At 37.6% G+C, this 15984-nt stretch overlaps 1 protein-coding gene across 1 annotated transcript in view; it reads right to left on the reverse strand.

The window, feature by feature from the left end:
- Nucleotides 1-3837: 3837 nt before the first annotated feature.
- SLC15A5 (solute carrier family 15 member 5) overlaps nt 3838-15984 on the reverse strand; it is an 86901-nt gene continuing 74754 nt past the window's right edge. Inside the window, exons 8-9 of the mRNA XM_045464259.1 lie at nt 9470-9578; nt 3838-4206 (exon numbers count right to left, since the gene is read on the reverse strand). Of these exons, the coding sequence (XP_045320215.1) occupies nt 4059-4206; nt 9470-9578 (257 nt within the window). The 3' untranslated portion in view covers nt 3838-4058. The remainder of the gene's footprint in view (nt 4207-9469; nt 9579-15984) is intronic.

A 15984-nucleotide genomic window follows, 5' to 3' on the forward strand; every position in this document is an offset into this window, starting at 1 on the left:
TCTCCTTAAGAATCAATCTGGCAATTACTTATGGAAGAAGTCATATTCTTATGTGTTGGGACAGAAAAGACTGAGATCCATTGGGCTAAGGCATTGCCTTCCCTGGAATCCCCTTGAGATTATTTAAAAATCTACTACAGACAACAGCTATACTGAGAGGCAGTATACAGAGAAGGCTAGACCCTGGATTTTGTAGCCAGACTCTCCAGGTCCAAATTTTTACTCTGTCCACAGTATATGTATAACCTTTGCAAAGTCATCACCTTCTCTATGCTTCCTATTTCTTATCTGTAAAATGGAGTTAATAATTGTACTTACCTCATAGAGTTATTGTGATGATTAAACGAACTAATATACCCAAAACACCTAGAACAGTGCCTTACCTTTAGCAAGTACTACCGGAGTCTTCACAATTATTAATAATATTTTTGGAGGTAAATTTGTTTTTCTCAAATTGTTTTCTAAGGCAGTTTGGAATGGATTGTAGCACATCCAGAGCATTTTGATGAAAGAAGGAAAGGATGTTTTTGAGCCCCAAACCCCTGCCCCCATGGTCACTCTGGGTCTTTTCAGTGGGGTGCTTCTGACATCCTAAGCTCCACATGAAGACAACACATTGCTCCACAGAAGCTGAGTGAGGGGGAAGAGATGTTAGAAAGATCCTTGTTTTTTGTTAACCATTTTGTCAGGGTCTCTAACCCCGCCATGGTCTTTCCTCTCATTCTTGTTTCCTTTCAGATGATGTAGAGAAGTGTTTCGCCTAAGCGGTTGGGGATGTGCCAGTGTTGGTGACATTATGAGTGCTTTTTGTAGAAGGAACTGGCACTTTAGAGACAGATAGACCCAGGTTCAAGTTCTGACTGTGACATCTACTATCTCTGTGAGTCTGGATAAATCACTTAATGTCTCAGAGCTGCAATTTCTCATTTATAAAACAGGCATGCCAAAATGTGCCCACCTCCCAAAGGGGTGGCGCTAAGCAAATGTGATGATATGCGTGCCACCAACCTATAAACTGTAAAGGGTGACATAGATGTGAGTTGTCATTAGTCGTGGTTCCTTTAACATCGCTGTTCTCTACAAGCAGACCTACATTTCACACCTGCATTTCAGGTGTGCTGTCATCGCTTGGCTGTTGATTTTATTTGAGGCCTTCACTCAAATGAGTGAAGTGAGTCTGTGACTGGTAATTGTACGTGGCTTCTCTTGCAGTGGAGATGGTATATGCCCACTGCTGGACCGGTTCAGGGAACTAAGGCTGAGGCTCTGTGTCCATAAAACAATGAACCCTGACAGTGTTCAGAAGGGGTGCTTTTCTTTCCTCAATTTGTGAATCGCATGATATTAATAGGAAACTTTTTGGAATCATGAGCTGTTCTTTTTGGTGGTACTGTTACTCTGATGGTCGATAAAACAAGTTCAGAAACCAAGAGAATCAGAGGTTGGCCGGGGTGGAATGAATGCTATAAATCAACATTACCTGAGGGGATATGAGAGATAAGGGATTAAGTGGAGTAAAGAGATAACAAGGGGGAAATATCCAAGGAGCTTGGAAAAATTTAACAACTTGCAAGAGCAGATTTTGGGGTATTATTAAAAAAAGTCATTTTGGTGGAAACACTTTCACTAGCAAATTCGTGAACTAAGGATATGGTTTTCTTGATGTTGAGTTCAATGTAGTGGCTGCGTTGGACTGAAGTGCTACAAGAAAAAAATGGAAGAGGAAAGAGATGTCACTGTTGTGGACAGAATCAGATGGGGTCAGACCTGTGCTCTGCGGGCCACAGAAAACATTTTCAAATACCTTGCCTTTCAGGTCTCACTCATGGACAAAAATAGAGCACAGAAGGTGATTTTTAGGGAAGACTTCATTTTCTCAATCTTTCACAACTGAAAAATGGAGCAAATGAGTGTCTGGGTACAGACCCTTGGCACCAAGTGACTGGGAGTAAATGGAACACTGCAGGGACCCAGAACTTTGCCCGCCACTGAGCATATTATGGGAGAAATACAGTACAGACCCAGCAGGCTTCTGCAAACAACACATCCCTTTAAGTTAATTGGTGTTATATAGAAGCTGAAATGCTCCGCTTATTTACAAAGCTACAGATTTATGTAAAGCAAAACCAATTACACTTAATGCCTAAACTATTCCAGGTGCTCAATGATAATGTTGCTAGGCTCTAGAGAAGAAACTGCCGTGTGAATGTATCCTGTTCCGAATGGAAGCATGTGTAGTTACTGCAATTTAGCTAATCGCAAGTGTCAACCCCAATGTGAGAATTCTAAGCTCTTTTGGTGTTTGCTTTGGGTCAACTTTATAAGTCTGTAGATCTCTTTTCATCTCTAAGGAGGAGTGAAAGCGTAATGAGCACTTTTTTCTATTACCGTGTAGAAATTGGGGAAATGAAGGCAAATTTTTTTGGGGGGGAAAAACACAACACAACAAAATAAAACAGACCCTTTTTTCTAATAGTGGGAGAGACTGTCAGAGCTACTCACTTTGTACTAAGGTGAGGTGTTCAAAGGTTTCTTGATATTTTGGATGTTCATTAAACCCAGATTGCAAACGTGACATTTAACCTTTGCAGCAAAAAAAACCTGTAAGACGTATCCAGGAGTTGGCCTCACTATTTTTTCAGATCACACACACACACACACACACACACACACACACACACACAGAGAGAGAGAGAGAGAGAGAGAGAGAGAGAGAGAGAGAGATTTGGAAAAGTTACAGGGCAAGAATTTATGTCTGCAAGAGCTAGTCGTTTTATTTGTCCTCCAAACAAACAAGCAAACAAAAAATTGAGTATGAGAAACACCTGGTGCTTTACAGCTGCTCTTTTGCAATTAAAAATGCATATCATATCTAATCAAGATGAATAAATCTTTTATTCTACAGATCTAAAATATTTTAGGTATACACAAGGGAAGGTGCTTAATTGCAGAGTCGTTTGCAATCAGCTGATAAACCCAGCTATCCTATCCGCTGTGAACTGTCCTAGAAAGCAGTGGCACTTATACTTCAGGGAGAATGAGAATGATCGGGGTGTGTTTGTTAAACCCACTGATTCCTGGAAAAAGATTTGGGTTAAAGCAGTCTTTGGTAGGAGCCAGAAAGATTCTCCTAAAGCAGGTGATCCTCAACCAAACTTTGACAAGCATTGCTACAAAGGTAGGGGGCATTAGTTTTGTTTGATATTGGTTTATTATTTTTTATATGGGTTTCCACATTTCTTTGTTTATTCAAAGGATAAATGTTATTTATGTCTTTTGGAAGACGATCTTCTGAATATATCTGAATTGGTAGCATTGAAGACCAAAAGGTGTCATTTGAGTTAGGGATCCTCTTTAAGCTTCTCTATTTGATTCATCAATTACTCTCTCAACACTCATTTAATCTTCCTCAATTTTCTTTTTTCCTTTAATCAGAATAATTCCATCACTTACCTTTATTTTATAATGTCTTCAGGATTGAATATTCTTTCTTTGTTAAGGGCCTCAGTTTTAGTTAACATTGCTTTTTAATTTTGAGAAAATTTCCTTCATATCTTGATAGGATAATATGAAGATCAAATATAGTAAAATCATGTATAGATTTATTATTTAGTCAGATATAGATGGCATATGATCACAAGGTCTGGCATTGTAATAAGTGCTCAATAAATGTATAGAAAGGAGGAATGTTAACATACTATTATTTTGATTCTATTGGCACATTAAAACTAAAAATAACATTTATATTGCTTTTAATGGCTGAACCACCATTGTAAAAAGTTGTAAAATATAGTAATGTTTAGGACCTAATCATTTTGTTGTCATGGAGGCAACACAGACTTTGAAATTACTTTATCAATTGTAATGTATAATGTGTTAATGCAAAAGCATAATAGTTCACCAGAAGAGTCATGATTAGTCTTTATAAATAAAGTACACCGATAATATTCCTAAAGTCACTGCCATCCATATTAGTTCTTAAACTAAAATGCATAAGGTGTTCAGGTGAAGAAAACGTGAATACTTTGTTCATAGGATGGGTAGAGTCAAATGTAGTTTCATAGGGCTGTCTCCCAAAGATCAATACTTGAAGAAAATTCTTGTGTACTGCCATAAAATTTCTGAGACTTTTCATGGAGGAGAAGTGTTTCTTCAAGATTACTTCCACTGATGTTCTGGGCATTAAAATGATTTAGATTACAATACCTAAAAAAGAAAGAAAGAAAGCTTTTTTTAGGACCAGATGTAGATGACTTGATAAATCATTTGCTTTCTTCCTGTGCTGTCTACCTTTTATTACAGGTCCATGGATACTGGCACAACAGTGATGATTATTTAAGAGCACTGCGTACCAGAACAGTCTTTATAAAACGACAAAGGGAGTTTCAGGAGATGTTAAGTTGTCTCATAAGGACCTTTAGATGGCGCTGTTTTACAACTTGCAATGACTCTGACAGAGCGAGATGGGGGAAAGTCTGAAACCCTATCAACTTTACAGTTTTCATGGAGACCAGGACTCATGAAATACTTCAGATGCACAAGAGATTTGTAAATTCAGTGTTGAACCCATGTAGAAAACACTGTTGTCAAACAATCCATGAATACATTTCTAGAATGCATACCCTATACTCCTGACCCAAGGAACACGTGGCTTTCCTGAGTGTCTGTCTTCTAAGTGCCAGGCACCATGCTAGGGCACTACACCCACCCTCGCTTAGTGAATTCTCACTACAACCTTAGAAGGATGAAATCATCCCCATTTCACAGATAGGGAAACTAAAATTCTAAGAGGTTAAATGACTTCTTTGGGGTTCATATGAATAGTAGTTGGCAGACCCTAGGCTGGGAACTCTCTTATTCAAAATTCTGGCCTTTTCTCCCTGTAGCACACTACTTTTAAAGACACATTATTCTCTTGGGGCACCTGGGTGGCTAAGTCAGTTAAGCATACGACTCTTGATTTTGGCTCAGGTCACGCTCCCATGGTTTTTGAGTTCAAGCCCCACGTGAGGCTTTTTGCTGTCAGCACAGAGTCTGCTTTGGATCTTCTGTCCCCCCCTGCTCGTGCGCTCTCTCTCTCTCTCTCTCTCAAAAATAAATAAATAAACAAACATTAAAAAAAAAGACACAAATACTTCTGAGAAAGTTTTAGGAGGATAGGAATTTCAAACTGCTTTATTCACTGCTGTGTTCCTAGTGCCTGGTGGATAGCACATGCTCAAAAATATTTGTTGAATGAACAAGTGAATATGGGCTATAAGTTCAGTTTTATCAGATACATGTAAGCTTCTGAGGTCAAACATCTACTTCTGATTTGTGAAAGTTTCCAAAGTGAATTTTACCTGCTTTTCCCTCTCAATATATTGCTAAAAGTAACTGTAAGGAAAGAATAATGCTTGAATAAGTGGTCTTTTGTCTCTGATTTATGTTGCTTTCAATAATTATGACAAGTTATGCACAGAAGACTACTGGTATCATTGACAAAATTGGGGCAATGGTATCAACTTTAAGATGTGTTTTACAGAGGTGCCTGGGTGGCTCAGTTGGTTGAGTGTCTGACTTTGGCTCAGGTCATGATCTTGCAGTTTGTGAGTTTGAGCCCTGAATCAAGCTCTGTGCTAATAGCTCAGAGCCTGCACCCTGCCTTGTATTCTGTGTCTCCCTGTCTCTGCCCCTCCCCTGCTCCCTCTCTCTCTCTCTCTCTCTCTCTCTCAAAAATAAATAAACTTTAAAAGTTTTTTTTAAAAAGATGTGTTTTACCACACTGGAAGGACAGTGGTGTTGAGATAAAAACAAACACCCTTTTGCCCTCCCTCCCTAAAATATCTGTAATATCTTTTTATTTCAGCATCTAATGTGGGATATATATTTTTATCCAGCACTATAGAGATGTTTATGTAATACTTTTCAGCTAGGGAAAGACATTTCATCTACCTACATCCTTCACCCCCAACCTGAAGAGCCTCAGGTATGACATGTTACCATTGCTACTTTTAGATTTGATTGAGGAGGACTCTAAGACAGACAGAGGCAGATGGCTATTTTTTGTTTTGTTTTGTTTTGTTTTGTTTTGTTTTTGTACAAATGAAAAATAAATCTTGCCTGATATTCATCTATAATTCCTAATGGTCCTCAGGTGATATCTGAGTGACCCTGGCAAGATTCTTTTTGTTCTAGGACTTAAACTAGGATTGTATCACACTAATATAAAAATCATGGTGGGGGTACCCTCAGGTGCCAACAGAGACCTAAGGTCAGCTGTGTGTTGGTGAAGATGCTGTTTCATAATTAATATGCTGTTCTCAAAACTTTAAGAACAAGAATAACTTGGGAATGTCTTGTTCTTGATAGATTTGTCACTGTTATCTGGCTCTGAACACCATTGGGTTTGGTAAAAATTGAATTGTGATGAAATGTTTATTGCAATCAAACACTGACTCCTAAATAATATGTTTCAATAATACTATCTCTAGAACACCTGTGTTTTCTCCTGTTTCTTCACATACTTACTGTTTGTTAGTGTTTGACAATCACACAATCAGTATAGAACTAAATCAAAATCATTCATTCCTTACTAGAGACACTGATCTCCTACCATAAGTTCCATATAGTTTCCTGCCTAACTTCTGGCTTGGACCGTCCCGCCCCAATGGGCAATAGATACCCAGGGTAATGTGTGACTTCGCATAATGTAGTTGGTTTTAGCTGCTTGATCTCTGCTGGCAAATTTTCCACTCTCTTTTCTTCTGATATGTGACACCCATTCTTTCCCGGTGGAGTGGCTGATCGACAGGTGATGGTGGGTATGGTTACTTTAACTGAAGGGATGGGTTTCTTCCCTACCCATCAGAGTCAAGGGGTTGTTATAGAGTAGGTAGAGAGCTCTTCTGTGGCACTTAGAAACAGTATGCTGGTAGGAGAAAGTGTGTGAGCTTTATAAAGATACACACATGGGTTTGAATCCTAGGTGTGTGAACCTAGTCAATTTACTTACCTAGATTCTCACTTTAGTTTTCGTATTAATAAAAAGTGATAAGATTTCTGTAACAGGGAGGTGGTAGAGATTACATGAGGTTATATGTGTGTGTGTGTGTTGCATACTGCCCAAGATAGGAGTGCTTAACACTTGGAAAATTAATTTCCTCCCTTCTTGCTTTGTTTTATCCTGTCTCTATTTTTCCCCCTGTCCTCAAAAAGTAAACAGAAAAAAAGGAAAAGAAAATGTAGGGAAATAGAGGATTTGCTAAGAATCAGATTTATTTCTCAATAAATCTTCTATTATCACTTAGTCCCTTCCCACTTTTGGTTCCTCCAATATTTGGTGCTTTGTACCATTTTATTCTTGTCTCCTTCTCTGCACCCCACTCCACCATCTGTCACTTCTTTGTAGTAACTCACTTGTTCAACAATCACAGAGAAAGAATCACACTTAAATAATTGAATTTGAGGGGCTCCTGGGTGGCGCAGTCGGTTAAGCGTCCGACTTCAGCCAGGTCACGATCTCGCGGTCCGTGAGTTCGAGCCCCGCGTCAGGCTCTGGGCTGATGGCTCAGAGCCTGGAGCCTGTTTCCGATTCTGTGTCTCCCTCTCTCTCTGCCCCTCCCCCGTTCATGCTCTGTCTCTCTCTGTCCCAAAAATAAATAAACGTTGAAAAAAAAAATTAAAAAAAAAATAATTGAATTTGAGTACTAAATAGTAGCTCATATAGACTGGTACTTTGCTGTCTTCAGTTTGTTTTTGTTTTTTTTCTAGTGCCTGGAACAATGCTTAGTATATTGAATGAATGAGTGAATGAATGAATGAATGAATGAGTAAATCCCTGAGCTAATAGAGTCTGGTTCCAGTGCTAGTTCTTCCATGAATTCAGCCCATAATCCTGGTCATTTTTGCCACACCTCTGCATGAGTCTAGAAGAAGAATTAAAAAGGAGGAAGAAGGAGGCATAAAGCAAAGCATGAGGTCATTATTATTACTATTGCTAACACTTTTGAGCATTTACTCATCCTCACAACAATTTTACGGCACAATTGCTATTCTTACTGTTTTCACTTTACAAATGAAAAAAATGGGCTTAACAAAGTTAAATAGCTTGCTGAAGTTTCTACAGCCAAGTAGTGGAAGTGGATTCAACTGGGCTGACTAAAAAAATTACCTTTCAAACTACTTTATGAAAAGACAAAGGTCAGATCTTACAGTGGGAGAAGATGTAAGAAGTGCAGGGTTTATGAGAACTGGAAGATGAGCACCACTTATGTGTTTGGAGGCAACGAATGGAGGGGAAAGAGGCTTTGCCTTCACCTTCGGTTTTCATCGATGACTCTATTTTGCTCCAAAACTGAGGATATTCCCCTTGGATCCTTCTGCAAGACTCTTTGATATTCTAATTTGGCTTTCAATCCAAGAATGAGATAGATATTTATATTGTGGAGGATCAATTCAACAACTTATATACTTTGGAAAGTAAGAAATATAAAAATTCAGGGAGCCATTAAAACTTTTGATTTTGTCATTAATTCTGCCTTGCATGAAATTTAAGTGCCTCTCTTTTATACTGAACCATAAGCTCCGTGAGAGCAGGAACATAATGGCACTAAACATTTATTGACTTACTGACTTTGTGTCCTTCTAGTTTACTATCGCATGTAGTACCTATCGCATGACTGGTGTTCCAACAGAGATTTATTCAATGAATGAAAGAATGATTTAGGCAAGGGAGAAGTGACAGTGATGAGATAAAATATGACTAAATAGATAAGTGAATAGAGGGAAGTGAGAAAAATAAAGATCTTTGTAGTTTCCACAACATGACAGGTACTGTGCTCAGCCCTTTACCAAAATTCATATGCCTAAAGCCCACAAGATGTTGGTTTTCTTGATTTTATTTTACAAATATAAGAACAGAGGCTCAGAGAAGTTAGACAATTTGCTCAAAACTATACAGTCATCCAAAAATACGTCAGTGAGAGAGAGAGGTGGACTGGCAATGGATGGATGGTAGATGATACATAATAAGCCACTGACTGGTCTCAGGTGACTGACTAAATGATTTTGCAGTTTGTTATTGACCTTGAAATGGTCACTGCTGATTGAAAGGCCTGAATGGAATCCAAATCTTAAGCATCATTAGATTTCTAGCTATTTGTTTAATGATATTTGCTTTTAATGATAATGACTCATTCATTCTTATTATCAATATGGTTATTTCTAATTCTAAAGTGGTGCTATATAGTGGAGAAAACATATCTTCTTTCAGAACATGTTTTAGAATCGAGTAAAGCACTATTTTATTATAAGGATCAATGGCAAAAGTGAAGTCTAAATTGAAATTTCTTGCTCTGAATAATCTGTTAAATTTCTCTAATATGCTAATTTGTCCAGTCATGGCATACAGGATTCCCGTTGGCTCAGTGATAGTTCCCAGATCAATATTTCATGGACTCAGAAATTGCTCATCTTACCACAAACTTACCTTTGTGAAACACTCCAGAATCCCAGGACGTTCAACAACGTTAATGATGCCAAAAAGAAGAAGAAGCTTTCTAAATTGCCTTTGTTTAATGTGTTTGGAAACCAATTGCCTGTTTGGAACAAAAGTAATTGTTATTCAACTGCAGAGTTGTAAGTTTCTGTGAATATTTTATCATTCCACTATTCATAGAGATTTATTCGCTTCAATAATATCTACAAAGCAAAAAAGCTCATCTGAAACTCATTGTCAAGACTCGTTTAATTCTGTAATTAATGGTAAAATAACAAGCAAAGTACCACAAATATTTTGAAGGTCAAAAAAACCTTAATTTGTATAACGCAATATAGGTTCAGAAGAACTGGGCTATAAAAGTAACCCTGATTATGCTAACTTAACTGGAACCGTGTACATATCTTATTCATCCTTATGTATCTAGTACCTAGAGTGCCTGACACATAGGAATTATTCAGTAAATATACATTGAATAAATGTAAAATATTTACCACAGCCAGTTCTAGCTGTAAGGTTAGTGACATAATAGACGTAGATGCCAGATGATACATTATTTTGACAACTTAGATAAATCTAATATTACATGATTATAATATCACAGAACCTATTTATCAAACTACTTGAAATCTCTAGTTGACATGAAAGTACTCTTTGACCTGATAAGTAATTCCTTCAAATTAATACTTCTAAATAAGATATCCCCCTCTTTCTTATGATGTCAAACTTCTATACACAAAACTATTACATCAGTATATATGAAACTATTTAGGATTCAAGGTAATTGCTCTTACTTTGCTCCTAAGTTTTAACTTTTGTTTTGGATCTTTGCTATAATTCTCTCTCTCTTTCTGTACCCAAATCCATATCTATATCTATATGCCTTATCTCTATTTCTACACACACTCAATTTTCCTTCAGTGGGTTTTGATACATTATTATTTATTACATTATACGAAATAATGTATTATATATGCAGCACTTATTTTTTGAAGTACTTTTAAAACAACAATAGGATATTAGTATTAACAAATATATTATAGATACATAGTATTACAGAATATTAAAAAGATTGTTCAAAAGTCAAAACCTATCACCATGGACAAAACTTAAATTCAGTGGGAGTTCTGAATGGGCAGAGTCTTCCCCCAAAAAGTGATACATTATGAGAACAGGAATTGATTTCTTTGAGCAGTCAGATGCCAAGGTTTGGGCATTTTCTTGCTTTTTTATAGAAGTTCCTACAGTGGGTTGTAAAGAGAGGTGTGGGACGAGAGCAATCAGTCCATGTGCCGATACACTCGATCTTCAGTAACATCTTTGGCACATGGGTTGTGAGTTGCTTCCTGAGCTAGAAAATGGTTCTTGGCCTCTCCCTTGACAGTGCATACTTTTAAATGAGATTTGAATTAAATGTTCTGTTCAGGGTTGATAGTCAGCAAGTACATAAGTATGACAGCTGTGATTAATTGTGCCACTTCCCATTTAAAGCCGTTTCTCTTCTGTCATTTAGCAATGACTATTATTACGGACCAACCATGAAAATTAGCTTGTGTCTTGGACCTATAATTGAAATCTGGTATTGAGTTTAAAGCTGTTTGGCAAGTTCTACTTCCCCATTTTATTAATTTGTGTTCCATTACAATAGAAATGCATGGTGTTATTGCTATATTGACATAATGCCTTCGTCTGATAGGAGTAGTTTCACATAACGTTTCTGTCTGTGTCTGTCTATTGGGTATTGTGTAGCCCTCTTGTGTGTGTGTGTGTGTGTGTGTGTGTGTGTGTGTGTGTGTAGAAACCAAGCATTTGATTGTACTTGAACAGGGGTAGTTGGGGTGGAAGTCAAGGTAAGGTGAGATAACATCACACATATTTTCAGGAAGAACTAAACCACCCTGCTAACCTTATTCAAACAGTCCTATTTCCTTATTTCTCCTGAATTAATATCCCAATCATATTTCTGTCCTTTTCATTTCACATCAGCACTTTGCATGTGATGCGTTTAGACCATTTTATCACTGTGTTTCTCTGGCTAGAATGAGAGGAGTTTGTACAGAGTATCCGAAGCCTCAGAATTAACATGACATTAATTCTGCTTGGAGCATGAATTTTGGTCCATAATAAGTAATTGAAAAGGCTATCTTTATATTATAACAAAGTCAGATGAGGGAGAAGAATATAAATTTTGTAAGATCTTTAAAGGTAAAACATAATATTTCCAAAAAAATTATGCAATTACAGCAAATACCAGCCTATCAGGATAGGCTCCAGCCCATCAGGATAGCACCAGCTCCCCCTGCATGTGCCAGTGTATCTGTCACTGGTGATACTGTGGTGGGCACAAATGAGAAGCACCATGACTGGGAATTATGGGCGTGTGGGGTGACAAGAGGATGTCATGCTAGAAAGGTTAGGGAAAGCAGCGGGAATTTATGAGTAACACAAAATATTTTGTGAGTGGAGTTATTTAAAAAAATAAAATGAATGATTGCCATATCACCTATTCAAACTCCTGATAACGTTTCTATAGTCCTTCTTGAACATCATTTTTAGTGTTCAACTTCCTTCCTAATGCTGATCTTCATGCTAGCCCCATATTTTTGCCTTACTTAGCTATAATTTTACATTCCCTGTGTAGCTAATCTATATGGTGAGCTCCATGGTAAGGGGAACAATCACCTGAATTGATAGCATAGGGCACACACTAGCATCAAGTTAGACAGAGAGATACTTCATGAAACCTAAAATTTGTTTTATTTATATAGAGATTATAAGTCTATGTAAAGAGATAGCTTTGGGTGTGAGTTTCACCCAAAGCTATCTCTTTACATAGACTGATAGAAAGAGAATGGGCTTGGAGGTGGAGAGATTTTGAAGTCAAATATTGTTTCTGTTATTTAATAGTTTTGTTTTTGGGCATTTATCCAATTGAACCACTTTCAGCCTCAGTTTCTCCTCTCTAAAATGACAGCAACACCTTTCTCACTGAGCTGTTATGAGAAGTAAGGATGTCAAGGGTTGGACACAGAGGAGGCGCTCCATAAACTTTAGATTATCACTCCCACCCACACACACTTTAGAAGTAGCTCATACAAAATCATGTAGCCTGAACTTGATCTCGGGCCCATTTCCTGTCAGGTATTTCTTCATGTTCTGTGTGCCACTTTTTTTTTTTTTTTTTATCATTATCCCAGGACTGGTTGTAAAATGTTCCATTTAACATTGTCAGTTGACTCAGCTCTTAGGTACTATAACTTTATTTTAGTAGCTTATAAACTTTTATTGTCGTAATTCACATTTGTGCCATTTTTCACCTGACATTTCTAGTAGCTGATTGAAATCTGGGGCATCCTTGCCAAAGGAGACAAAGAGAAGACTTTAGGTCTAAAATGGAACAAACTAAACTTCTCCAGACCTTAGCTTGGGAAGGTAAGGAAGTTTAACAACATGAGAAAAGAATGTGCTACATAAACAGTGGTAAGTGCCATATGTTAATGCTCACAGTGAACCCAAGTTAAGTACTTTAGTAGAATAACCAGCTAGTTAGTAATGAATGTTAGACCACTGGGTAATAGAACATTCACGAAATATTTAGCATTGCTCAGAAGTTCTCCACATATTTCTTGTTCAGTTAGATTTATTCGTTCATTTGAAAATCATTTGTTAAGAAATTTTCATGTATCATAAAATGGGCATTTCAAGTTGCTTAAGAAAACGAGCTCATAGATTTGTAGAAGAGACATGCAAACAGGTAATTACTCTGGAGTATTAGACCTTATAGACACTAAGTAAAATGTTTCTATTTATTTTAAATTATCATGGCCATTTAGAGACAAAAGGACTATAGAATTATCTAGACTAGTTCTTGTATTTTACAGATTAAAGAGTGAAGGCGCAGAGAGGTATGTTGAGGCATTGCTCAGTAGAATCCTCATCTTACAAACTGCACTACTAAAGCCCCAATGATGCTAATAGAATTATGTTACTATAAACAGCACAAAGTCACTAATATGAAAGAAGAAAATGCTTTATTCTTGTCCCATATTATGCCTTGTATTGTAAAGCCCCAAATTTCATATGCTGTCTTTATGTCTTTGAGCCTCACAGGGCCCCAAAGGCCTAACCACATAGTTCTTTGCCCTTTCAGACACACCCCTCACCCCAGGGGAAGGCCTCCCTCACCTGGTTAGTTCCCCTATTAGTCAGCCCAGCTGCCTGCTACTGGTAGTCACCCTAAAGCTCTCACCTCCTTCTCAGACCTCAACATCAAGCAAACAGGAAGTCACATCCTCCTGTGGGATCCAGGAGTCACTCCCTGTTTTGTTACTACCAGGCTTGCCCTCCACAGACCTTTGTTGCTCTATTCTCAAGTTAGCCCCCATATGGCCCTGTGTGACACGTTCTCCTCCCCTGACCTGTGAGTGTGTCTGACTAATAAGCTGCTGTCAGCCCATCTCTCCAGTGTCAGGTGTCATATTTTCAGCCACCTTATCCTATTTAGGTTGAGGACCCCTCCCACACTGACCAGGTGAATAGGAGGTGATGAGAACATGCCCCTACACAGAAATCAAGGTCAGTTCTACACAGAATTCTAGTAGCTTCTGTGGCTCTGATGCATGATTACTGTTTTGGGGAGAAGAAGGAGCAGTTCCATATTCCATTCTAATCAGTACCCAGTACCAAGTAGCTCTGCTTCTGAACTACATCAGGCAATATGACTCCTTTAAAACAGAAGACAGGAAGTAGTGGGTGCATGGCACTCAAGGCACATTGCTTTCAGGTAGCGTAGCTCCCAAAGAAAAGCATTATAGGTGAATGTGGGCTCTAGGGAGCACTCAACAGTCATGTACGCTTGAGACCAGTTTACAATCACATTATTTGATCAGATTGTTGGACAATCAGAAAATGGTGTCAAATTCTCACTCCAGCCCAGCAGTTTGCTTATCACGATTACTTGGGTTTTAATGGGGGCACTTTCACAGAAAACTTCATTAAATATATGGAAAGGGACATAGGCTAAGGGAATCCATACACATTCTTAGTTGGTAAATACTGCCTGTCAGTAAATTTCTCCTACTGAGGATGACTAAATACAAAAAAGGTCAAAATGAAGAAGGAAAAGGGACTGTATACATATTACAACTTTTGCTTATGAAAAAACACCCCTAACACACAACGACAAAAGTTCAAATAACAATAATGATAATAATAATAATAATAATAATAATATAGGAAATCATAAGGAAGAGACAAAAATTAAAAAATAAAAAATAGTAATTTCAGGCAAAGTTTAATTCAAAGGAAAAATAGTGTCAAAGAGACACTGAGGATTTTTTTCTATTTATAAAAAGCACAGTCCAAATTGAAGATAGGCCAATGAACATCCTTTAAGTAATAAAAATATAACAAGTCTGTTGGAAACTTGGATAACAACAGGTAGATCAATTTTTGTGAATGTCACATTTTGGTCAAGTTTTGATAGAAAAAGTAACAAAGAAAATGATGTAGAGGATTAGAATAATGTGATTGATAAGAGTTTAATAAAGATTATACTATTGTTTAGTAAAAAAATTCTCTCTTATAGAAGTTTAAATAACATCAATAGCAAACCAAATCTCTTAGAAATTAAGATACTGCCCCTACATAATCATTTGGTCAAAGAGAAAAATGAAACCCACAACCACAAAGTATTTGAAAATGAAGTCATGAGGAAATTGCATTTATAAATTTAGGGATACAGATTTAAATTCTATTCAGAGGTACATTTAAAGGCACATATTTTGGGGCGCCTGGGTGGCGCAGTCGGTTAAGCGTCCCACTTCAGCCAAGTCACGATCTCGCGGTCCGTGAGTTCGAGCCCCGCGTCAGGCTCTGGGCTGATGGCTCAGAGCCTGGAGCCTGTTTCCGATTCTGTGTCTCCCTCTCTCTCTGCCCCTCCCCCGTTCATGCTCTGTCTCTCTCTGTCCCCCCCCAAAAAAATAAATAAACGTTGAAAAAAAAAAGGCACATATTTTTTGTTTGAAGGAATGCAAATAAATGAACTAAACATTCAGCACAAAAGAACCCTAGAAAATAAATAAGAATTAGAAGGAAAGTCAAAGAAAAAAATAAAGATGACAGCAGAAAATCAATATATTAAAGAATATTAGATTTAATAATTCTAAGGCCTGATTCATTGCAAGAAAAGGTAACAACAACAGAAACCCTGACAAATCCAAAGAGAATAGATAACAAAAGAGTCAGGGGCCATAACAATATTTATTTATAAGTGTGCTATATTAGTTTCAAAAATCTTATGGAAGAAGGAAGGTGTGGTGTATACGTGTGTGTGTATCTCATTATGTATATGATGGAATATTACTCAGCCATAAAAAAAGAATGAGGAACACTTGAGTGTCTCAGTGGGTTAAGCGTCCAACTTCGGCTCAGGTCATGATCTCACAGTTTGTGAATTTAATTAAGCCTCTGTGCTGACAGTGCAGAGCCTGGAGCCTGCTTTGAAT

Source organism: Leopardus geoffroyi, chromosome B4 (genome assembly GCF_018350155.1).
Source record: "Leopardus geoffroyi isolate Oge1 chromosome B4, O.geoffroyi_Oge1_pat1.0, whole genome shotgun sequence".
Classification (NCBI taxonomy): Eukaryota; Metazoa; Chordata; class Mammalia; order Carnivora; family Felidae; genus Leopardus; species Leopardus geoffroyi.